The following is a 25,212-nucleotide window of genomic DNA, read 5'->3' as shown; positions in this document are numbered from 1 at the left end:
TTGTATTTAGTATCTGTATTATAGCTTACATGGTGATATGTCTTGCTGGACCACATCCCCCACTCTTCCTCTATCTCTTCCTAACCCGTCCTTCTTTGGTTAGGTCTCTCTCTCTATGCAGTGGAGATGAAGGCAGAGTGTGCCATACATAATGCACACTCAGGCTTAAAGGATGCATTTTAAAGTATATCCATCACTGCTTCCTTACTCACTCTTCCTGTATGCTTGCTTTCCTTTACCCTCATCTTCATCCATTAGATGAGGGTGGGGTTTGCAAACACATGTACTCCATCACAGCTATTTACATTTATGTTCTCCCCCCTTTTCTAGTGAACAGCGACTACTATCCTCCCTAACCTTCACCTTTTCTTTGAGAGGGGGCCATGAAAAAGATTTTTTGTACATTGGAGTGGAACGAGTAAGTGATACCACCCCATAAACCTTCCTAATGAAAATCTCTCCATCTCTGAGTGAAGCTCATCTCCTTCTGATAACACTTTATGTTAGGAAATCAGACATAATAATGGCAGGGAAATAAGTGAAAACTAATAGGATTTTTTTAACAGCATGAGCCTCAATATTCTTTTTTCCATTTTATTGTTTTAACCTTTTTTAATTTTACTTAGTTGGTTTGGCTTGAGATTATTTGCATCAAAGCAGTCACTTGGCTCAGTTTGTGCACACATTTCTTCTTTGAAACCTCAACAATTGGCTGTATGATGCTCAAAGAAAATGTGTTTTGCCAGAATGAGAATGTTTCTTTGTATATTTGGGGAAATGTAAATTTTTTGCATTTTTCTCTATAAAGATAAGAGTTATTTTATCATATATAAGAGGTGTAGTAGTGTGGTGGACGAAAAGCAGTTTGAGCACAAGGTGTTTTCTGTAAGACCAATAAGATGAGCAACATTCAAGTACCTTGAGGCGGATGATTAGCACATATCAACACAGATCTGGGGATGTGACACCAGGTGTGGGGCCAGAGGGGTGGCCAGGAGTGGCACATGCCACCCCTGACAAGTAGGTGTGTAGATACTTGACTAATGATTATGAATGAATGCAGAACAACAAAATTATTACAATTGTAAATAATAAAAAAAAAAAGAAAATTATTAATATGTGTATTTAGGATGTGCTAATGTTCTTTGTCACGGTTGCAACCAGGCAGATAGAGTGCACGTTTGCATGCTGACATTAGCATTTAACTTAAAGTTATGCCTAGGTTCAGCCTCACAGAGCTATCTTACGCCCTTGACATGCTGCAAAACATGAATTTGAGAAAGCATTGTCCTGCTTTCAGAGCTGTCCGTGTGTTTGAGCATCACAACTTGAACTCTGCACCACAACAGTTCAGATTTTCACTTTCCAGCAACAGCAGCATAATGGCACTTGGCCAAAGAAAAAATTACTCTGAAAACTTGGACCAAAGACAAGTAGCTTTGAAACAGAGAAAGCTAAAATGGATATTCATTACTTAACTGCTGCCCTCAGTAATAAGAGAATGTGAAGGGGTAAAATTGTGTCATAAGACAACAGACGGTGGCACTGAAAAGCGCCATACAATGAGATTTAGATATAGGTGTATAGATTACATTGCCACACATCATGCTATGAAAAGCCAAATGCACCAAAGACCTTGATGTTACAGGCTCAAAGGCAGTACCAAACTGAATAACAATGAAACACATAAAAAGGCCAATCAGCTGGCTTAAAATGAATTGTTGGTCTTCGTGCACATCCGGTATCTCTAACAATGCAAATATATGTTGAAATAACTGAGCCCTGGTTACTACTGCAGAGATGTGCCTTCAATCTGAATACAGATTATTATTCATTATGGTTCATTTCACCCCTGTGTGTAATAACACGTTCAATTTGTAAATCATTGTGGGAAACAATACCTGGTAATATATGAGATATAACAAGTGCAGCAGTATTTAGAATTACATTAGTAAATATAAACAGTAACCCACTATACATTTTTTAAACAAAGCTCTATAGATTCTCAATAAATATGTCACACTGTGACATAAATAAAAACAAGCAGTGTTTATCATAAGAACTGTAGAGAGAGAGAGAGAGAGAGAGAAACAGAACAGAGAAATAAAATCCTATAAGAAGCCATAAGAGCAACACAATAAGTCACAATCATTCTCAAATTTCACAAAATTGATGCAACATGCAAAGAGAATCATCATTGCTCCTTGCAGCACTGTTCCATAAGAGCTGTTTGTATACTATATATATATATATATATATATATATATATATATATATATATATATATATATATATATATATTTACTATATAGTCTATCTGTCTATGTTCAAGTGTTACTGCAGCCCCAAGCTGCTTTCAAGAGCTGCTGCATAGGTGGCATTTTCAGATCCATATACAGTAAAAGGCTGGAAATGAGCTACTACAGAGTAACCTTGCACTACATCTGAACTCACTACATAGTTTATGCCAGATGTTTGCCTTCACTGTGACCACACACGTTATTCAGTCTATGTCAGATGCTGCCAGAGCTGCATGCACCTCCACTCTACCTTGAGCTGAAAAGCATGACATGAATAATTCATACTTTTCCATGTACATTCTGTAATGTCTGTCCTCCCGGAAAAAGAGACAGCTCAATTAATAGGCAGGGGATGAACCGATTCAGTTTACAGTTTTATAAGACTAGAAGCAAAGCTCGTTGGTTTAATCGAGAGTCAACAAAGATTCCGCCGAGAAGCGCCAATACTTCCAGACTGGAGACTTGTGGATTCAGCGGTGCTCAGTTTGCCAGCCAACCCAGCGTAAATGGGAAAAGATCGGTAAATCATGCACTTCACAGGCTACATAATTACACAAGTAACACAGCTCGACCCGACCAGTTAGTTACAGTAGACGCAACTTTACGCACCAAGAAATGCTTTGTATACAGGAGCAGGTGTTTTCAGTTAATTTGGTCTGCTGTGCGTAAAATATGCGAGGTGCTGCAGGGATATGACAAAGCGACGGCGGAGAGCTATGCATTCAACAGATGAGAGGTGGCAGGCATGCAAGGTAAGAGCAGGATTTAGTTTTATCTTTTATCTTTACCGCTGATTGAAAGTCAACAGTTTGTTAGACGCAGGATCCACACTGGTCATGTCCCCATGCGATGTCAGTCCAGCGGACGAGGCGACAACAACAAACCGGCGTCTTCTCTCCCCGAGTCTGTTTCTCCCCTCGCTAAGAGCGCAGGAACATCACTGCAGCGCAAACTCCAACAACAGCTGATGAAAACTCGGTTGGTGGTCTGACTCTTTCTGGCTCTTGCATTTGCGCGCAACTGGTCACAGCATGATGGTGAAGCTGAATGGCTGTGCTATAGCAGCTGTGTGTTTATTGTGATCTCTCTCTCTCTCTCTCTCTCTCTCTCTTTCTCTCTCTCTCTCACACACACACACACACACACACACACACATCAAGGGTACAATTCAAGTCACCACACTTTTTTTTTGGCTGGAGGCTCTGCAGAGCAAAAGGCACCATTCATATCAGACTATTTCTGTCGTTTTTTCTTTGAGTTGCTGTTACATCACCGTGAATTACGCGAAGCTTTCCAGCGGTTAAAGTATCCTGGAGCGCACAGTGATGTCAGGGTTCAGGGCTGAGGCTGAGGTTCGCATCATATCATCCAGTGTGAGCAGATAAAAACATGCACTTACGATTTTGCTGCCCTCGGATGTGATTACTGTTAAGTTAGGAGCAGAAAAAGCATCCTCCAGTGTGAATTTGTTTATGTTAAGTACTAACAAGTGGATTATAAATCAAGTCTGAAGTTGTAAATGTTACAATGCACACAAAAAAAAAGGCACCACCTGAATTTAACTAAGCAGATAGGTAAAAGCCTCCCATTGGATAATTAATGCATGGATGATTATTTTTCAGGTGGCAACAAGTTAAACAACCATGTCCGAAGACACAACCTGTGCTCGTTAAAAAGATGTTAATCTGTTTCAGAAGGGTCAAATTATTGGCACGAATCAAGCAAACACAACATCTAAGGAGGTTGATGAAACTACTAAAACTCAAGGTCATGTGGTCTGATGAGTCCAGATTTCCCCTGTTCCAGAGTGATGGTTAAAGGGTAAGAAGAGTGAAGTGATGTAACCATCATGCCTAGTGCCTACTGTATAAGCTTGTGGGGGCAGTGCTATGATCTGGCGTTGCTGCAGTGGGTCAGCTCTAGGTTCAGCAACGTTATGTGTCCAAAGAATGAGGTCAGCTGACTACCTGAAGATACTGAATGACCAGGTTATTACATCAATGGATTTTGTCTTCTTCCCTGATGACACGGACATATTTCAACATGACAATGCAGGATTTATCAGGCTCAAACTGTGCAGGAGAGGTTCAGGGAGCACGACACACATGGATTGGCCACCACAGAGTCCAGACCGTAACCCCACTGAAACTCTTTAGGATGTGCTGGAGAAGAGTTTGTGCAGCAGACTGACTCTCCCATCATCAATACAAGATCTTGGAAAAAAATTTATGTAACTCTGGACGGGAATAAATGTTGTGACATTGCATAAGATTATTGAAATGATGACACAGTGAATGCAAGCAGTAAGCAAAGCTAAAGGTCGTCCAACAAATATGCTAACAAATATAAAACTTTTTTTTGGGTGGGCAGTGTATGTTTAATTAAAATGATTCTGAATGGATAAAACATGATCTGTAAAGCATCAGTAAGTGATATAAGGCATTAGTTACTATTTGTAACCCTATTTAAATTGGGAAGCACTATATTAAAGAGCGATACCAAATTCTTTAAGTTTCTCTCAAAGGAGAAACAGATCTTTTGTATCGTTGGCCTTTCAGATCCTCACCAATCAATCGCTCTCGTGTGCTCTCCAGGGTCTACCCATAATCCCACTCCAGACAGTGATGAGGCCACTTATTCATGCAGCCTCCATCTTTTTTGCTTTTACTCTTTCTTGTCTGTCCTTTTACCTCTTGAAAATGGACCTTTTTGCCTCCCATTGATTAACTCCGGGCTTATTTAACACTGTGTAGTCAGTCCTGGACACATCACACACATCCACATCATTCACATACACACAGATCAGCCAGGCATTTATTACATTACTGCCACATTCATTAGAGGACTTAAGTGATTACACGCTAAAGCACATGACCACTCCTCACATTCAATGTCACCTTACTACAGATATATTGGCATCAGTTGCCAATAAGTAACACTGTTTTATAGTGCAAAATGCCAAACTAGGTTTAAGCTAATTTAAGAGTATTGTGTCATAGTTTCCAACAGATAGTGTCTACCAAGTAAGAAGCTTCCTTCCTTAAGTAGCTTCCTTTTTTTCCCCAAAAAAGTCACAAAGCTTTTAAAGTATGTAGTGACATTATTATAGTTGGAACAACCTGGGGTCTTTGTTTGATCCTTATGAACTCAAATAACAGAAACCCAAATAGTCTTGTTTGAGATCTGGGAGGAGTAGTGTTGTGTAAAAGCTATTGTCAACATCAGTCACACACATTCATTGTATTTAAACCATGTTCTGCGGTTCAAGTCTCTGATACTGTAAACAGACGTTTCATTTGCTGTAGCAGGGGATGTCAGTATAGAGACTGATATGTGAAAATGTGAGTCATATTTAGTTTTTTGCGTTCTGTAAGTTTGTCAAGTTTTCTGCTTGGTCAATTCACTTTGTTCTAAAGAATCTTATTCCATAAAAAAACTAACTGCTAAACCACCTGATGTTGTGCGATGTTTTTAGCAGTTTACAGAGTTTCAGGGATGCATATGGCAGCGTTTTCGACTACGTTTTTGATGAAGGACAGTGCTGATGAACAGTACCTGGGTGAGTGGAGGAATCAGGGGTGGGACTGGTAAGTTAAAACATGCACTGCACCTGAGGTATTGTTTTGTATGGGTTATTTTATTACATTATAATATCAACAGTTAGCCCAATAAGCCAATCAGAACATAGTCAGATGGCGGAAGGGGACCTTAAAGACGAGATATTTTGTCCCACGGCCAGAGGAACTCTTGCACACATAGAAGTATTATAAAGCCTCACAATACAATTTACTATACTAACTTAAATGTGGTATATTATGACCACTTTAAGGTTTTTCAAGACTTATAGTGATGCTTCAACTTAACAAAAACACAGAGACTGAAATAAAAAGAGGGAACAAACATGGAAAGCTTTTAAGGATGTTGGAGGAAGGTGGAAGAAAAAATGAAGGAATTTACTTCTGTATTGTCTGTTCACACACAAACAGAATAGCAGGGGAAATGTGAGCTGAGGTAAATCTGATACCTTCACAATAGCCACAGACTGTGTCTCCAGCCCTTTCTGTGCACACACACAACATGAGTGCAAGAATGCTCGGCTCAGGCTACACTGCGCTCAGCTGCTCATCAATTTTTAATCAGTAGAAACCCCCCTCTGTGGCAAGCCACACCACAGGAAAACACCTAAAGCTACCGTCACACATTTTCTCGCTCCCACTCTTTCTCTGAATGTGGCTACCTTTAAAAATAGCTCACGCTGTAACGCAGCTGTAGTCTGCCACAGCCTGAAGAAAAAGAAAGCATTTCAAAACGAGACCACTGAAAACAAACCCTGTGTCGTCTCATGTCAGCATCGAGTTACAAATACCCAACCTGAGATACCTGAACACCCCCACCTCTAATTAGAGCCCTGAGGCCAATTACTCTTTTACACACACACCTACACACATTCAGAGGCATTCATACACGTTACATAAACACCGGTTGTCACACACATTGTCACACGTGCTCAACTTTGCATAAAGGCTACTGGTTTTTATTAACGGTCACTTCTGAAGCTGGGAAGTATCAAGGGAATGGTAAAATGAGAACGATTTCCTGTTCAAAGAGCAGTCTATTAATGTGACCTAGTAGCTGGAATAAACAGATATGAAAGAAAGAGCTTGTGTAATATGACAAGCGTCTGCTCCAGGTGATGAATATAATACACGTATTCCTCACAACAGAAGACTAGACATGCTTCCACAAATATATGCTGATGTTTTCATTGTGAATTTGGAGGCAACTAATTTATATTGTTTATTAAACTGCAGGCAATTGTTTGGTTTTCACAAAACTTAAGATGACGTCTTTAAATATTTTATTTTGACCAACAAACAGATCAAGTAATGCAGTCATACAAATTATATATATCGTAAATGTATGATATAATATATAATTATGTACACTGGTGAACACAGAATGTAAACATCATTTTGATTGTTGTGTTTATGCATTCAAGTGTAATATATTCTTGAACTCAGTGGCAGCAGTGTACTATAAAATACACAAATTATACATCAATCCCTTCATTATGCTAAATTATGAGGCCAAAAAGTTAAATATCTTAACTTCAACCACAGTCAAGTCTAAATCAAGCTTAAATAGTTTTCTTCTTGTCTTAATGTTGTCTATGTCTCATGTAAAGCTCTTGTAGGTCTATGATTAGCAAATAATTATAGTAGATTATTGTTGTAGATTAATTTTCTGTTGATCACTTCACCACGTCTTCACCACTGTAGATCTTCAGCCTGGATGCCTCTTTTTTACTTCCCTTGTCAGGCCATTTAATCGTTAACTCAACTTAAACTACGGTATGGGTCACCATTTTAAGCATTTGTTTGTAAAGTAGCTGATAAAACATACCTTCTTTAAACATATTAGACAGTTAACCCTACACAAGGATCAACTTTTGTACATGCATCTGTGAGACCTGGCGGTGATAGACTATCCCAGGCTCTACATTCCCCAGACAAATGCAGCTTCAAAGATTAGGATATAAATGTGGGTGTTAGCATGAGAATAAGTGGGTTTACAATCCATGTGCCCTGGCCAGTAGTGATAATGATGCACAGGTACACAAAACGTGAGTGTGTATGCATGAATACTTGACTATGCCGCCGCCTCTCTGCCACTCCCCTCTCTTTAGTCTCACAGAGTAAGCAATGTCTGACCATGACACCTTTCCCACATGTTGGATAAACAAGGTTCTCTTTCACAGCTACTGACACTAGGTCACGGTCGATATGACCATTTATTCATTTTCATACATCACTATTTAGATAAAGATAGCTACTTATAAATCATGGTGCAAAGAGCATAATGCAAAATGTATGTGTACGTGCCAACCTGGTGGTTTATCTGCCACACACATCCAGTGGCATCATGCAAATCAATAGACCTGACATGATGTCACTTAGATTAGGCTTTTCGCTGGATAATATATAAGCAGCAGGAGGAAATCAGTGATGACAGATGGCTTCATTTGATTATGAAATAATTCTACTGTTGTACATTCACTGGCGCTACAACTTGAACTAAAACAAGAGAAGCAATAAAATGGTGAGTTGAAAACAATGTCCATCTTAGACTAAGTCTATACAGAGCCGAACAGAGTGCTGTTTCATTTACCTAAAGGTTTGAGCCTCAAAAGTAAAATCATCCAAAATCTCTAAAAAGAGACAAACAAATCCAAGCAGAATGCTGTTTTATATTATTTCCTGCCCCATTATTTACCTCACCTATTTTTCTGCACAGAGAATATTTTTTATTGAGTTTTAACCTCTAAATGTAAGCAGACCTCTCTTTGTCAGTTTAAACTTAGTTATTATTATTCTTAGTGACACGCACATGCACACACACACAAACAGATGATTGGGATTCAGACCTTGCCCTATTTGCTTCCAGTGCGTCCCAAATACCAGCAGGTCGCCTCGAGGCCTCTGCCAAATGTCACGGTGTCAGGCTGCAGCGATTGATGATGGTGCTCTCATTAAATGTGATCAGGTGAATTAACCTTTTGTCTGTAACGATCAGGCCGACCCTGGACACCCCTGTGGCCTTAGCCCTTTAGGTACACGTGCTGGCTGTGTGTGCTTTGGACTGTGTTTTCTTTGGACAATGCACTTTCTGGACAATGCAGTTTGAGATAAATGAAAGCGAACATTCATTCATACTCATATTCAGCAGCATTAAAAACGTGGTTAAAAACAGTGAGCATGTTGTCTGTTTGAATTAAACCTCAGCTGAGTCCACCTGACATAAATGTCACCGCTTCCCAATGCACTTACTCCTCCTAGTGGAAAAGTATGAATAACTTATGTCCCAGACATGTTATTCCTACAATGTTTCAAACCAACGCTCTCCTTCATTTAAGTCATTCATGGACCAAGTCATCGGCTTCATTCTCTCTGGTTATGTGATGACGACAAGCTTAGGCTAGCAAATGAAGATGCAAAATTTGAACACCTTTTGCAAACCACTGGCCATATACCACCTTTTGGGCATATTATTGTTTATATGTGGAGAGTCTGCCCTCTTGTGGTTATAATTTTTGTCACAGTTCAATGAGTGAGAAGTCAAGACTTCAGAGTTTATACAAATACTATCAAATAATTTAATTTCATTGAACAAAGGCAACTTTAAACCTCTACTGAAGGAGCTATTTTTAAACACAATTTTTATATTATATGTATAAGACTATAAAGATGGAATTAAAAGGAAATCCCTGAAAGTTTTTTAATTAACTAATGTTATATTGTTGGGAGCAGTTTGCTGGCATGATGCTCCCAGTAGCCGGACAAAGGTGTTTACTATATGACATCTTCTCCTACTCTTTACAGTACTTCCTCCCTGTTCCATCCTACAGCTCACAAAGTGTTTTTGCCATCATAAACAGCAAGTATGGATCATTATGAGCTTAGGAAATCTCATGTTAGTAAATAGCAAAAACACTGACCAATACATCAGCAATTCAGTCATAGGCCAGATTTTTGTTATTCATTAATATTTTGAAGGCCCATATTTTGTCTATGTTTTTTCTAAATGTTTATATATTAAATGTGAACTATGAAGCTAAAAGTTGAAAGGTTCAGCAGTCATCGATGACCAAATTTATCTGCTGAAGGCCAAATTCACAGCTTATTATTTGCCTACTTCTGTTTTACATTGTACTTCTCCATAATTGAGGATGATAAAACCCAAACAAGTACCATAACTGCACCATGCTGCCAAGGACCAACCACAGAAATCACAATTTAGGAACTTCTTTTAAAATGAAATATGATTTGGAATTGTTTTGCTTTATGAGCAATATGTTTTTCTGTCTCCAACTTCAGTTGTTATCACTAGATATACTGCTCTTGGGACATTCGTGGTCCCTAGATAATTAATTTTGCCGACTCTTTTGACGAATCTCATGCCTGACTCCTTTAGCACCATTATGATCTTTGAGTGAAATGTCTCAACAGCTGTTTGATTGGTTGCAATGAATTTTTCAGATATTAGCATGCTACCATGCTAAGCAAAGATGCGTGAGCATGGTAAACATCATATATAACATCAGCATGTCAAAGGGGCCAACCAGTCTGAACCACTACTCCTTTTCTTGATTTGAAGGTGTTAAACCCTTTTCTGACACTATGCCACAAACGGTGTTCCCACCCCAAAACCAACAGTATATTATTCACTGCAACTATTCACTGATTTACCAGGAACATATCATTAAAGACTCTGTAGTGCCTTGGGACAAACAAAGGGGTTAAGTTAGGTCCGTCACTCACTACAGCATTTGTTTTTTAGTATTCACCTGTGTCTTCTTCAGCACATAAAAACCTACTTGGAAATGAATCTGTTTCTAATGCTGACAGATATTTGCAGTGTTTTTCAACCAAAACAAAACAGTAAATCCGTTCAGAATAGCGTGAAGATATGTTAATGCATGCACTAGGCTGACAGTACATTTTAAAGAATGTCCACACTTAAGTGACTTAATTTGAGCCACATTTTTAAAACCTCTGCTGAAAATAAACCCTTCTCAGATGTTTCTACAAGTACTTGCAAACTGCACTTCTATTTCTTTCATTCATCATTTGTTTCTGTTGCTCATTCTTTAACCAAGAAGAGGTTTTGGCTGGCTTCCCTTTAAACCGCAGGGTAAAAATGTACAACAGTAACCCTTCACAGGCTCCATTTCCTCCTATGTCTCTGCTGGATCACTTTTTTAGGGTTATGACGGGGGCAGTGGGCAAGTGTTAAGCAGCCACCCATGATCTTGATCTTCATACTCATAAACACAAACTCACTCTCACTTTTCGTCATCCTCGATAGAGACTGTGGTAAAAAAAGGTAGCTGATACAACAACAGTACCCAGAGTATTACTCTTGTATGCATGTGGTTGTGGCTGTGCTCGAGCTGGCCACATCTCTACCACTACCCAGCTTTAATTACACTACACTGGGTTTATTTCAGTCAACTATAATGGGAAATGCTTGTCCAGCCCCCAAGCTTTCCCGAAGTAGTGCCCCGTGCATTTTAATGTGTAGGTATGTGTCTTAAAACCCTGAATGGAAGCAGATGTTCCACTCAGAGTAAAAGTTTACATAGGGCTGTAATCAAGTGAGGACTTTTTTGTATTTTTTCTTCCAGTAATTTGAGTCTATTTTTCTGTCTAAATGAGCCTGGTGCACTGTGTTGTGCGCATGGCTGAACTGCGATGGGTTGTGCTGAGCTATGCAGCCACATATGGGAGTGATTACAGTCCAGTGTTTATCAGACCTCACTGAGGGACTGCCTGTACGGCTAAGCAGAGCAGAACCACCCCTGTGCACACTATTTCAATTTCCCAGCTACAACCGTCTACGGAAATCAGACCGATGATATAATATTGTACCAACACAGTGCCTGCAATCATAGTTTCCAGTAAGAACATAGTGTTGAAAGATCGGTTGATGAATCTGTTAATAAGCAGCATTTTTGTCATGAGATCAATTAATCATTTTTAATGGGAATTCCACCAACTTTAGCTCTTGGTGAGTACTGCTGAATATACATTTGTCTTATATACTTTATTGATTACTATGGGAAAACTGTTGTGGACAGCTGACACAGCTGACAGCATATCATCGTTCAAGATGACACCACTTGAAGTCCATGGACACTTCAATCTGTAGCAGGAGGATCCAGAAATCCAACCACTGACAGTAGCTATGTCCTGTTCTAATCAAAAAACATGTTCAACTACAAATCTGTGTGGAGTCTGCATCTAATGTGCATGATCGCTAAATAATGTTCACAGTATGCAAAGTAGACGAGGGCCTTAAGTCAGCAAAAATGTCATTTAGCCCGTCAATTCAGTTCCCTGCTGGGTGCTTTATGACAGGCTGTAGCACAAAGGGAGACCCAGCAGCCTATCACAACCCCTTTCACTCTGTCAGTATCATCATATTCATGCATAGTCTATTGGTGCATTTTTAGATCTAAAAACATAGGAAACATAACAGTATGTTACTGTCTACTGTAAAAGTCTCGCCAGGAAACCACAAGAGGACAACCCTAAAACATATTTCCTTCTCTTTTTACTGTATTCTTGAAACCCCTTTATGTGTTTGTTTAGATAGCGTGTTCACACAGCATGATGCACTTCAGCCAGATCTACTGTAGATCCAGTCTTGTGTCAGCCTGACAGGCAGCAAGCTGCAGCATAACCCCTTGCAACTGTTGTCACAAAGCACTGTTGTTTTTGAAGTGGGAGAAGTTAGTGAAGACACCCATAGTATTTCTAAGCAAATGCACTCGAATAAACTCTGAGGTTCAGGGAGAAAGGAGAATGAGGGGCTGAAGGAGTGAAAGAGTCTGTCAGAGTTTTAGAGGCTGCTGCCAGCCAAGGAGCTATTTTTGCTCCATTGATGTGGCCGCAGTTGAGGGGTGAAGTTATCGCTGCTTTATGAGAAGCTTTTTGTTTAGTGAAGGCATGCATGGGCGGTAAAAGCAAGGAGGAGCTGGATGAAGCTGGCAAAGTGAGCGGATTGATTAATGAGCAGCACACATTTCAAAAGCCAACTAGCTCAGGCAGTCACACCTAATCTTTCCTCACTGTGTTGTAAACATGCTCCTTATCTTAATTTTCTTTTTGGTTTGTGTTCCAACACAGACCATAGCAACATGCACTAATCACACACTGTCCCAGAAACACACTCAAATGTCTCCCTGCCAGTGCATGCCTTTCCTTAAATGAACTACAAATGTTCTATTATGGATTGGAGAGAGAGCCTGAAAGATTCCAAGCAGTGAGGTTACTTTCCACCGCATCAGAATCTGCTGATGGTGCCGTTAGATTCATAGAAAGCCCGGTGCTGACCTTTTCAGAATTTTGATACTGGCTACACTGGAAAACCTCCTCCTCCTTCAGTGGTCAGTATTTGTGCTGTTGCTGGTTCATAGCCTACTAGCAATGTCTGTTTACATAATTTCCTTTTGTCTGTCTGGCACAGTTTCACAGAGTTAAGTTTGTCCTGCCAGTTCGTGGTCAGAGCTGAGCCAGTGCTTTCTTGGCTCCTTCAAGTGTCACCATGTAGCCTGGTCTCATTCACACACAATTAACCAGGTTTGACTGGAAGTGCTTTGAGATTGAGCCAAGGGTTTAGTGAAAAGGGGAACTTGACAATGAGACACGTAAGGTATAATAGATTCTGATTTGTTGTTTCTGGAGGTCATACTGAACACTCATGTCAAGCATGACAGAAACCTAGAGAGGAGAGAACTTGTAGAACAGTAGTTGTGTGCACAATGAGCTGCTCATGCAATGTAATGAAAAGCTCAAATTTCTTAATATACTGATATTAGTACTGTAGATACACACCTCCATGAGCTACAAGCCATGAACATGAACTTCTAACCACCTGCAGCAAATAGAAGAAAATCACTAAATGATTGGATGCAGTGGTCAGTCCGACTTTTGTGCAGCTACCTGCTGTCAGTGACAAAATTGGCCAGCTGGCGGTCCACTGACTTTGTTAGATAAGGCTTAGTCACAATGACACGGTGTCCAACACGCAGTCAGAAATAATAATGTGATGTGATGTGTTTATCTCAAAGCAGATTAACTCCTGGGGATTAGCACAGATCATGACAGATTTTCATGATTAACTTTCCCCTAAGATTGAAAACAATCTTACATTTGGATTCAAGTTTTCAGAAACAAAACTAAATCTCAAATGAATCATCATTAATCATCATTGAGAGAAAATGACATGGCAACTCTTCTGATGATTAATGATCATCACTTTCATATCTAATATGCCAAAGTTCATTTATTCTAGTGTATCGGTTGGGAGGATTTCCTTCTGTTATTGGTATACTGTCAGAGTAAAGTGTGCATGTCTGGGAATTTGATTGCTGATTGGACAAAAATATATATATTTCATTTTACATCATACAGGGACTGTGTCTGCAGCCTTGAGGAATAAAAAGAGGGCAAATCAACATCTAGATAATAATCTGTGTGTGTGTCCTTATGAAGTTGCCCAAAATGTGCTGGGTTTATTTTTAGTACATTATGGCCATGCATCTCAGCAGCACAATGCACACAGACACAGACCTGTAAGCAGCAGTCCTTTACTTGAGCGTCCTTCATATTGCCTCAGAACAGTGGAGAATCTATTTCCCCCACGCAGCAGCACTTCAGGTTCTGATTGATTGCCTGTTAAACTACTAGTGTCTGAGAGACAGTCTGCCAGGAAGCCTTACAATGTGACTCAGGACACACTGCAAAAAGAAAGGAACAAGCTCTTTCACTACACAAGATAAATCAAGCTAATTAGAAGGGAAGTGTAATTTGAAAGTAACTGCTTGGCACAAAACTGGCTAAATCTCGCCCCCGCATGCACTGTGCGCCCTGAATACAGTACATCCCCCTATTTGGAAAGTGAGACCTGGCAGCCTGGATGGAGACATTTCCAACACACAGTCTCACCATCACACACATACTGAGACAAAGTTATCAGCTATAAAAGCACTGAAGCAAGACTCATGAGTAAATTTGCACTTCTGCGCACCTCAGCAAATTGGCTAAAATGGCAGGAAATTAGACTGGAGGTAAAACCAGTGGGGGTTCACGACCATAACAATAATCTACAGGCTCTCCAATCAAGATAAGGAAAATCAAATCTGCAGTAATTAGTTGATTGGAAGTCAGTTACTACACTGATTAATTGTTTAGGCCACTTTTTCAAACCGATATTCTGCTCATTCGGTGTCACATGCTGTTATATGTATCTTCAGTGTGAAAGTAATGGGAATTAAATAAATAAATAATAATAAATACAACTGCGAAGGATTAAAATATGTTTACCAAACAAATAATAAAATGCAGGAAAATGTATTTATTGATTATCCTTGATTCTTCGAGAAAGTGGTTGTTGGAAATAATTGTTAGTTTTTGCCTTAATGAAAAAAAAAATCCTTCATGTTGTGGACACGTTACCACCAAATATTCACTAGGCCAAACCAAAAACTAAATTCTGACTCTAAAATGGACCTTACATGGAACAAAGCAGGTTAGGAAACCCACATAGTGTGATGTCATCATTCTGCATGTGCCCAGATGTGTCCAAAACCTGCTGCACCCTGCACAGAAGTCATATCAGCTGCATGTAATGTGGTCAGGCACCAAGACCCCCTGCCTTCAGGCTTCTGTAGCCTCAGCACATGAACTCACAAGTAACCAGCTGTGCTTTGGTGGTGTAAGGCCACCGGCTGGTGATTTGGTCCTAATCACCTTCTGTCTTCATTTAGGAATTAATACCTGGATATTTTCCGCCATCTAGGCGCAGGATTGGACAGCACTGGGACACTGTCGTTGCAGGACTGTCCAATCAACAGCTGATTTTGACAATAAAGTGACGTTTGACAATCGAGTGACTAAGAAGATCTATCAACATTGCAGAGTCAGGTGCAGACGAGGTGCATCCGTGCGTAACGCACCCCCCTCATCGTCCGATGTAAGATACAAATCCACGGTGTATCCACGATAAGACTCAGAAAAGGCATGAGGCTGCTATTTTAGCCACTCGTGTAGAAATCAGTTACGGCTTTGTGACTACAATCCTTGATGTATTGTGTTTTGGGGCATCCCCCATCTCCTAATCTGTGCGCGCACACACGGCAGATCCTGGCTAAACCCACAACATTCAAGACACCGACTAGAAACTCAGTGTCACTTCTGGCCAAAAGAGTGCAGTTTCTGTAGATCTAACCCTTTTGATCGCTCTTCTTGTCCCAGACAAAACGACACTAGCTCCCATCTCTCGAAAACATGACCTACCTGGTAATCTCGAAGCTGCAACCTTTCCTAAGGAGCAGGGCTCTCTTCCGCATGATGCCTTTGTCCCTGCCGAGGTATACATTTTTATCTGAATTCATGGGTGCTGGGCGACCAGGTAGATCAGGGGACACAGCAGCGATTTTCTGTCCAAAGGAAAAAAGTAAAAAAAATAAAATAAAATAAAGAAAGAAAAGGCAGTGTGCTGTGAGAGGTGGTAGAAAAACAGAGAGGCAGACTGGCCGAGAGCGAAGAGGAGGAAAAATCCTTTGACGCTCGTCTCACCTCAGCTGAGCAGGGAAAGTAATGTTGCACACTTTCCCCCCTCAGGCTACACAAAAGACGGTGTGTCGAAGCCTTCAGAGGTGCATTTCGTCGTGGTTGCTGGTATCTCCATGCGGGCTCATCGGAGCAGGCTGTACGCGGGGCTGCAGCAGTTGTGAAATGTGAACGGACCGTGCGGAGTGAGGAGTCTCCGCCGCTGCTCCACAGATCCTGTGATCTTGAACTAGCGCTCCTCCAGCTTCAGACCGGCACCGAGAGGCTGCACAGCAATGACTTGTCGAGTCCGACAGAGAAGAAGAAGAAGAAGAGAGAGGGAGAGAGAGAGAGGGAGCATGGTGGTGAGAGTGGGTGGGTGTGTTTAGGGTTAATTTAAGTTACTTTGTGCGTAGGAAAGGAAAAGAAAGTGACAGCTGCAGTGGCACATTCAAGTGTTGATCAGTCAGAATTAAGACTGCAACGACCCCAAATACAGTAATATGAACAATCAGGGTTTAGTGGATTTAGCTGTTTATTAAGAACTAGTAATAATTGCCAAATGCCAGTGCACTGCCCACAGCTCTTATTTGGTGAAGGATACCACGCAGCACAGGGATCCTCTAGCTTTTTGGCCCCTGGATGTGTACCCACAAGGGGGTTGGTATGGACCGAGGTGAACCCTGATTGAGTTGCTGGTACTGCCTCATGCTACCAGTAGTAACAAGGACACAAGCAAAACACAAACCTTACCGAAAAGGAAGAAGAGAACATTTGTCTGTGGCCACCACATGCTTAGTTGTCTTGCTTTCGTCTCTCCATTGCACCTGTTGTCACTTTCATTTGCTCCAAAGAAGGTGATGAGTATGTGACGATGGCCAACCAGCTACAAACCTAAAACAGCTACACCAACAGTTTCAGTATTCAGTTTGGGTGTCCTATAGAAATAGTGTGGTGCTTTTGGCTTTTTGTGTCCAGAGGCTCATTTTCTCATTATTTGGCCGCTCTACATTACCATACATATGGGGTTTTTGCGGTAAAACTAAATCAGAAATGTTGAAAAACCAAAGTAAGTGAAAAGATGTTAACAAAACAATTCACAAGAAGCAATGTTTATCTGCTAAAACAACCCTCAGCTGCAAGTGCACCCAGCTGAGAGGACTATGGATTAGTTGATTAGCTCTAAAAATATAAGTGTGGGCTGTGCATCCTGTATGTGCTTCATTAGGGTGGGATGCTGAGGGGTGATTCATAGTGCACTCAAGACTGGGAAGCATGGGCCAGTTCACATCATGTCTCCATCTACAGTTTGTCTCTCTCTCTATCCATCCCCTGATTTTTTTCTGAACCAAATTTGCACAACTTATTCCCGTTCATAATCTCTCTTGGAAGGACAAAAAGACTGCATAGAGAGACTTCTTGCCAATTTTCATCTCTGCTGATCTTAGTCTCACATAACACAGCAGTTGCACTGCCATACTCAAGCAATTTTCCATTAGTTACGGTGCTGAATATCTTGATAATGCTCAGTGTGAAATGAAATTAAAAAACATCTGTAAATAGACCCTCAACCAAAAAACACTATGCATACAGAGCTAGTTGTTGCCATTCCATAACCGCTCTTGCTGTTTTGATTTTATTTGTGCAGTACCATGTACAACACAATACATGAAAGCTACCACTTTATTAATTGTATAAGATTTATTGTTTTTTAAATAGTTTAATGCTATTTTATCAGAAACTGTTGCTTCACAGAGACGACCAATCTGTGTTTGATTAAAGTAGGATTGTGTCACTTTTGGAAGAATAAATAACACAATGGACCTCATAAATTAAAGTTGGAATTCACAAGCAATAAAACACACCCTCAGTACATGCTGTAGTACTCTGACAAGTGGCTTACAGAGGCTAATGTTTGCTAACATTTACATTTATAGGTCTTGTTCTAACATAAATATGACTGAATCTGTTCATTTACCAGTATATAGTGAATAAAAACAGTGAACTACCTGTGTAATGTCAGTATCGCTTTAAATTGTATTGTGACTGTAAAAGGATTAAAATTAATCTGAAAATAATGTGGTAATACTACAGTGTGTTATTTTCCTCACATGCGCTACAACTACAACTCCTGAAATCCTGGGGTTACATCACAACCTCTCAGACTATGGACAGTAAACAAGATGAAGTTCTGCAGTTGGATTCTGTGATAATTCACGAGCAAAGAGAAGATATAACAACAGCTCATCTCTGCCGTTTCTACTCTGATTGGTGAATACTTATGTGGTTATTGTCTGTAGGTTGCTGGTTGTATGTTTCACCTTATCCATCCAAGAGAAGGAAAAGTAAGCTGATTACTCCCACATATGTACAAATACACACAGACACACACACACATACACACACATACACACACACACACACAGTCTAGTATGCCAGCCCACTGTTTAGATGAGGAATTCTCTCAACATGAGTCACAGCTGAATTCAAAGAAAGACTCGGCCATGTTTGTGTGATTGGAAAGACTTCAGTTTTGTTGCTCAAACCTTCTGATTCACTGTGATTCAACAGCACTGCTTCTTGCCACCCTATGCTCTGTGGTTAGAGACACCTTTAAATAACTGCCCTCTCACAAACACCACTTATCAGTTTCACCATGTAGCAGCTACACTAACATTACATGTTCTCTAAATGAATTCCACGTCTCTGTGTTGATTCTTAACTATAATAACACGCAAACACGTTCAAATTGGATTCAAGTCCGACAGTGAGGTTATGTAATCTGTGTGCTGCTCTTGTCGGTATTTACTGAACATAAGGACATGAAGTAAGGCTGTGGCCTCCAACAGAACTTAATGAAATCTATTATGGCTTTTTGACAATCCCACGCCAATGCGGTCTGTGATGAGGGGAAATAAAAAAAGATGACGAAATGATATCATTGCTGCTTTTAGCATGTGGCTTTGAAGTGTGGTGTGGCGTCACAAACCAAATTATATTGAATCAACAACTTTTTTGGCTTGTTGGGAAATAAGTTATAATTAGAATATTGATATATTATCAGCAAACAGTTGTTTGCTTCTACATCCAGCAGACACACAGCAACATTAGCACTCCCTTTAGTTGCTCCTAGTTTAAAACTGAGCTATTACTGATCTCCAAACTGCATGGCACAGAAAAATCTCAAACATATAAAATATACTCAGATACTACACTCACATTGAATTTACATACTGAGCAAAGTCCTAATGACCAGCTCTTATTTTTAACATGCATGCACCATGCACCAATCCTGCCTCTTGCTCTGATTATGGCGCAGCATCTATAACGAGACTGACCAGTGACCGCTAGGTGTGGATTCAAGGTCATTCCATCCTGACAGAAGCAGAGTGTAATTTTATGTGCAGCCTCCATTAACCAGGAAGTGAAGGGAAGAGGACGCAACAACACACAGGCTTGAGGGAGAAGGAACCCATGAGCTTTGAGCGACAGTTTGATGGAGCGAAAAGCTGATAGAGGAGAGCTGTAAAAGTTGGGATGAGGAAGTGATAAACCAACTGTGAATTTAGGAGCTCTGTGTGCAGCAGTGCTGGGTTTGTGAAATGTGTTCTATGTATCTGACACCTAACTTGTTTACAGGTCAGAGCTCCTGAGGAGTTTAAATTTATGAGCTATTCATGATCGACAGGCAGATTGCCACTTTTTGGGGATAAATTTGGATGCTGCCAGAAACTCTATATTTAAACCAAAACAGCAACAAAAACTGAGACTTGAGAACCGTATCAACCTTCTGATCTAACTCCTGGCAAGAAAACCAGTAAGTTAATGCCTCAACTGTTCCTTCAGAGACTGCCAATAGAAAATACCTATTCATCATTTGTTGTCGCACACAGTTTGCTAAAGCGGTCTGTTACTGCACAGTGCTTTGTCATTGTGAATGATCTGTTATCCTATCATGTCTGAACAATTTAGCCAAACACAGAGGTTCTGGTGCATTGTCAGCGTTATATGACTTAAGTGTGTGAAGTCAACAGAAATAATTGCATATTAGCAGTACCTGCTAACCTGCAGCTGGTTATTTTAGTGATAGAGAGAGTAATGCAACCTGGCAACATGAGGCCTCATCTATAGCTCTTCACCTTGTTTCTCAGCTGCCTGTAAATGGACTGATTCAGTGGTGTCTTGCTGACCTGAGCAATAAAGAAAGAAGAGGGAGTAGAGCAAAACCACATGTTGCCAATCTACAGCTGAAGTGACACGGAGTCTGATGCCAACAAACCACAGAATCACAAATCAAAATACAGGCTGGCGACATTTAGTAGATTTATGCCAACAGTGACGCACATCTCTGTGTTACAGAAGGGGGGTTTTGTTGGCTTGCAGTGAGGGCATGAGTGTCAGCAGGCTGTCATACCCTGAGGTGGCTCAATGGACATCAACAGATAAGAAGTGCCCAATGCCGCTGCAAAGATGATGCTTTCAGCAGTACTACACAGAGAGAAGCTGTAATTAAGCTCTGAGTCACACTTAAATTCTTTCATCGCTTTCTCCCATCTGAAGCAAAGGATATAATTGTGGACTGCAGCAGTGGTTACCAACTGTTCTGTGTTGTGTGCCCTTAAGTGGAAGCAATGAAGTCCTCTAAGCCCTCACAGCACATTTGTTACACATTTATTTATTAATGACACAGTAAGTATTAGTTCAATAGTGTTATATTATTTGAAAATATTGTGTGGCGAGGTTTTCTTTTTAAAAACGCTTTAACACAGCACCTAGTGACTACATAGTTACATGTTGCAGCCTCCTATAATATAATAATTTCTATATTCAAGAGCGGTACTTTGTGAAAAAACAACTGGTAATGTGTGTGTGTGTGTGTCTGTCCTGGTCTGCATGTACAGGTGCAGGGGTTTTGTTGGGGTTGAGAGCGTTCATTCAAGGGGAGGTAAAAGATTTCAAAGTCATTGTGACAAAGGACAATGCCTTGTTTACTTCCTTTTCATTCAGCTGCCTGGTGCTCAGATTTGCAAAAGAGAAGTGACTTCTCAGACTGTAATCATGATCACAACAAGAACTACTTTAGAGGAAATCTGAAATAGAAGAGCTGGAGTTGCCATTTTGTTCAAACAAATCAGGAAAACCTGCAGTAAATTGTAACTGATTGCACCAAAAACACACTATAAGTGTTAAATCAGAACAATCAGCCAGACAGAAAGCATTTGAATACTGATGTCCTGCAGTAATATTCTGTCAAACTGCAGCTGAAAACAATATTCTTGTCATACTTGTGGAACCACTGACAGGCCACTTTCTAATCATCAGTTAAAAATGAATAGTATAAAACATTTATTGTCAGATTTTTAACCCATCTGCAGAGAAGACAAAATATTCTGCGCTAAGTAATTTTGGCCTCTTGTGACATGAACAGAACAGTGTGCGTGTTTACTGTCCTCTGGTTCTCCAGCTGGCTCAAGTTAAGTTAGTAACAGCCATCACTGTCCATTTGTCAGAAAATGGTGACTGGATATTCTCAAATTATATTAAAAATGATCAAACATGTCACATTTGTGAATTTCCTCATGTTATACAGATTGATCTAAGAGCTAATTATGCAGCTGTGTATCTGTTGTATCCCCTCTTTCACAGTGCTCTGTTTCATGTCTCCTCAGACATGCCATTAAACTAGGATAAAGTAAATTAACGTCATCAGCAAATGTTATTTATATGGAGATTTTGATTTACTGTTACCGGCAGACTAATAGTTCACAGTCATGCTACTTGAGGCTTTACTGAAATGCATGAACATGCTTACGATATTAATGGCAGTATGTTGATATTTAGTGGTTATAATAAATGTAAAAAATGTTCTAGCTGTTAAGACATTTCTGCCTGAACCAAAATGATGGACCAATCGACAATGCCATCATTAGAGCCTTTTTGGTAGAAGGAGGAAGGACAAATGGGTGCAGTTGCCATTTATGACCCTCTATGCAGAAAACTGATAATCTGTGTGATGAACTGGAATTACAATATATATTTTCTCCTAGACTAGCTTTCAATGAGCACTAAAACCCAAAACCTCGTTAGAACTATTGTTTTGGGATTAAATTGTATTGTGTTAGGGTTCAAGACATGACATGTTCCTCTAGTATCCGTCTGAGTGTCATTGAAAGCGTGAACCCTCATCAGCAGCAGGATGGAGAATGGCACATATTAATTCCAGTCTGGTGCTCTGTGATCACAGATGTTGATTTAATGATTGTTCAAGTCTGTGTGAATACTGGTATTTGTCTTTTTTGTATTTGTCTGCTTAAAGTTATGTCTGTGGCAGGAGGTGGGCTGGCATGATCATCACTTTTTGTATGTTTGACATCAGAATTTTAGTTAATTTTTAACTTCTATTCATTTAAAATACTATATCAGAAGCAATCATACCACTATACAGATGCTAACTATGTCGGAGTTCATCCTAAAGAATGACAAACACTGCTGACTGACTTTAGTAAACTGTCTGCAGCCTTCTAAGTGCCTTGGCTCCTGCAGGGTGACTCATAGCTTATCACTATCACTCAAATGTACACAAAAACACACAGTTACCTAGTCCTTGTTTGGATTGCAGTAACAGCTTATGCCACCCCGCACTCACCAGAGTTAGAGTGGGCTTGTTGAAAGGCCAGATGGTGCCACTCAACATCGTTCCTCCTCCAGGAGATAAGAGACAGCCTTGCAATTACAGAGATTGAGACCATCACTTGGATTTATGCTTGCTGTCTCCTAGTTGCCACATTTATTATACCACTATGGATGCAAGAAGAACCGAGGTAAAGTGAAGGATATGCCACCTGAAATGTCTTTTTGTTTTTGTTTTTTGTTTTTACATTTTGGCTGCACAGACTGCATTTGTTATTAAGATAAATTAACTCCTGATTTGGACTTTTCACAGGATTTGTTTACAATAAGAACAACCTAGTGTCCTTTAAAAGAGAAGGTTTCCACAGCACACTTTCAGAGTGGTGCTGTCCTTCTACAGAGGAAATCCCTCAACTGGAGGTCCAGATGACTAACTGAATCAATAAATGCAAACAGGTATCATGTGTCTTCCAGCTTTCCCTTTACCTAAAGTAACTTGTCAATATCTTCCTGGTTCACTCTCTCCAGTGATTGCCTATAAAAGCTTTAAGCCCAGCACACACAATGCAGTTATATGGCATGATTCAATATAATTACACTCATCTGTAGGACAAGTCATTTAAGCAGCAGCTATGCAAATCAGTCTCTTCCCTTATTTCCAGCTTTCCTGTCTCTCTGGCCGGTGATGGCTTCCTGAGGCTGTGGGAGGATCAGAGGAACAGATGTCAGTTATTCATGAGGTCTCCCCGTCACTGCGGCTCTCCAAGATGGGATTAAGATTGTCTGCTCCATCCATGTAATAACCACATCCTTCCTCTTAAATGTCACTCTGATTTTTTGCATGCTTTGAGATGAAAAACATATATATATATTTTTCACATTTAGATATATTTAGCAGATGGGAACACTTTGCACATACACAGAGGAAAAACCACGTGGCCGTTTCTCTGGGAACATGAGGTGAGCAGGTGCAGTTATGTCAGGCAGGGAACCACCACAGCTGTCAATCAGCTGAGTAGCTGTGTAGCCGCAGGACATCTACTGTATCCAGCCACGTTACAGGGATACAGGAAAGACGTAATTGTACATGAATGAGATTCAACTCTCTCATCTGTTCCCTATAAGTATCTGTGCTTTGAGCTAAAGAACTCCTCCAGATGATGTCATTTGGTTGCTCATAAGCAGGTTTTAGTCTTAGTTAACATTTAATAATGAATAATAATCAATTTTATTTGTAAAGGACTTTACATTTAACAGGTAAATCTCAAAGTGGTACAGCGGAGAAGCAGCATTCTCACCCAATGTCCCATCAACCTAACATACACGTCTTTGGAGGTGGGAAAAAGCCCCGGAGAGAACCCACGCAGACAGAGGGAGAACATGCAAACTCCACACACAAAGACACCCGGCCATCCCATGGATTCGCCCCGAGTCCTTCATGGTGTGAGGCGACAGTGCTACACAGTACTAGTGTGTACATGTACTAGCTAAATTAGAACCATATGAAGCAAGCTGAAAATCAGCATGACTTCATTAGGCTTTTATATGTAATATGTTCTCCTGTCTTCTAGCATTGATAAAGTAGAATGTTGATTGCACACTCCATACAAGATCCAATAAGTGGAAACCCTAAATGTATGTTAATGAGAGCATGATGTATCTCAGTAGAGGGTTGCAGCTATTAGAACACCAAATGCTATATCAGTGGGTGGCTACCCTGTTAGCAGTCACTAGAATACTGAAATAATAAATGGCATCTTAACACAGGAAGAGATTGGGTGGAAAATGTCATTCATGCTCCTTCAGCCAAGGCTGCAGGTTCGTCCTCTGATACAATCACAGTCTGACAATCAAACCTTTCATCCACACTGACGTCCCAGTGTGGTGGCTGCACTTTATTGTTCTGCAGTTCATTATAGTAATTGAAATTACAACTTTGACCTTGATCACAGACATGCACCATGCATCCCTGTGTTGTTTTGCAGCACACAGACACTAGTGCAAAACAAAACCCATTTCTAACGCACCACATAAAACACAACCAAGCTTCCTTTTTTGCAGTCTTTGAATAATAGAAACCTGAGAACATTTTATAAGAGAAGGTTAAAATCTATCAGGCAAATTGTCTTGACAATGCTAAACACTGATCAAGATTTGTTTAGAGGCAA

General features: G+C 40.2%; 1 protein-coding gene across 6 annotated transcripts in view; it reads right to left on the bottom strand.

Annotated features, from left to right (window-relative positions):
* The window catches only part of garnl3 (GTPase activating Rap/RanGAP domain like 3), a 55,213-nt gene extending 37,149 nt beyond the window's left edge, over window positions 1-18,064 (bottom strand). For 2 of the 6 annotated variants that reach the window (XM_026354925.1, XM_026354929.1), the window contains exons 1-2: window positions 16,442-18,064; window positions 16,160-16,302 (exon numbers count right to left, since the gene is read on the bottom strand). In XM_026354925.1, the coding sequence (XP_026210710.1) occupies window positions 16,160-16,257 (98 nt within the window). In that variant the 5' untranslated portion in view covers window positions 16,258-16,302; window positions 16,442-18,064. Of the gene's footprint in view, window positions 1-3,088; window positions 3,351-16,159 lie in introns of those variants that run through there. The other 4 variants (XM_026354927.1, XM_026354930.1, XM_026354926.1 and 1 more) reach the window with 3 other exon arrangements.
* Between the last annotated feature and the right edge of the window lie 7,148 nt (window positions 18,065-25,212).

The sequence above is a fragment of the Anabas testudineus genome, chromosome 12 (genome assembly GCF_900324465.2).
Source record: "Anabas testudineus chromosome 12, fAnaTes1.2, whole genome shotgun sequence".
NCBI lineage: Eukaryota > Metazoa > Chordata > Actinopteri > Anabantiformes > Anabantidae > Anabas > Anabas testudineus.
The sequence above is the reverse complement of the archived record's forward strand: the minus strand, read 5'-3'. Positions and strand labels throughout refer to the sequence as shown.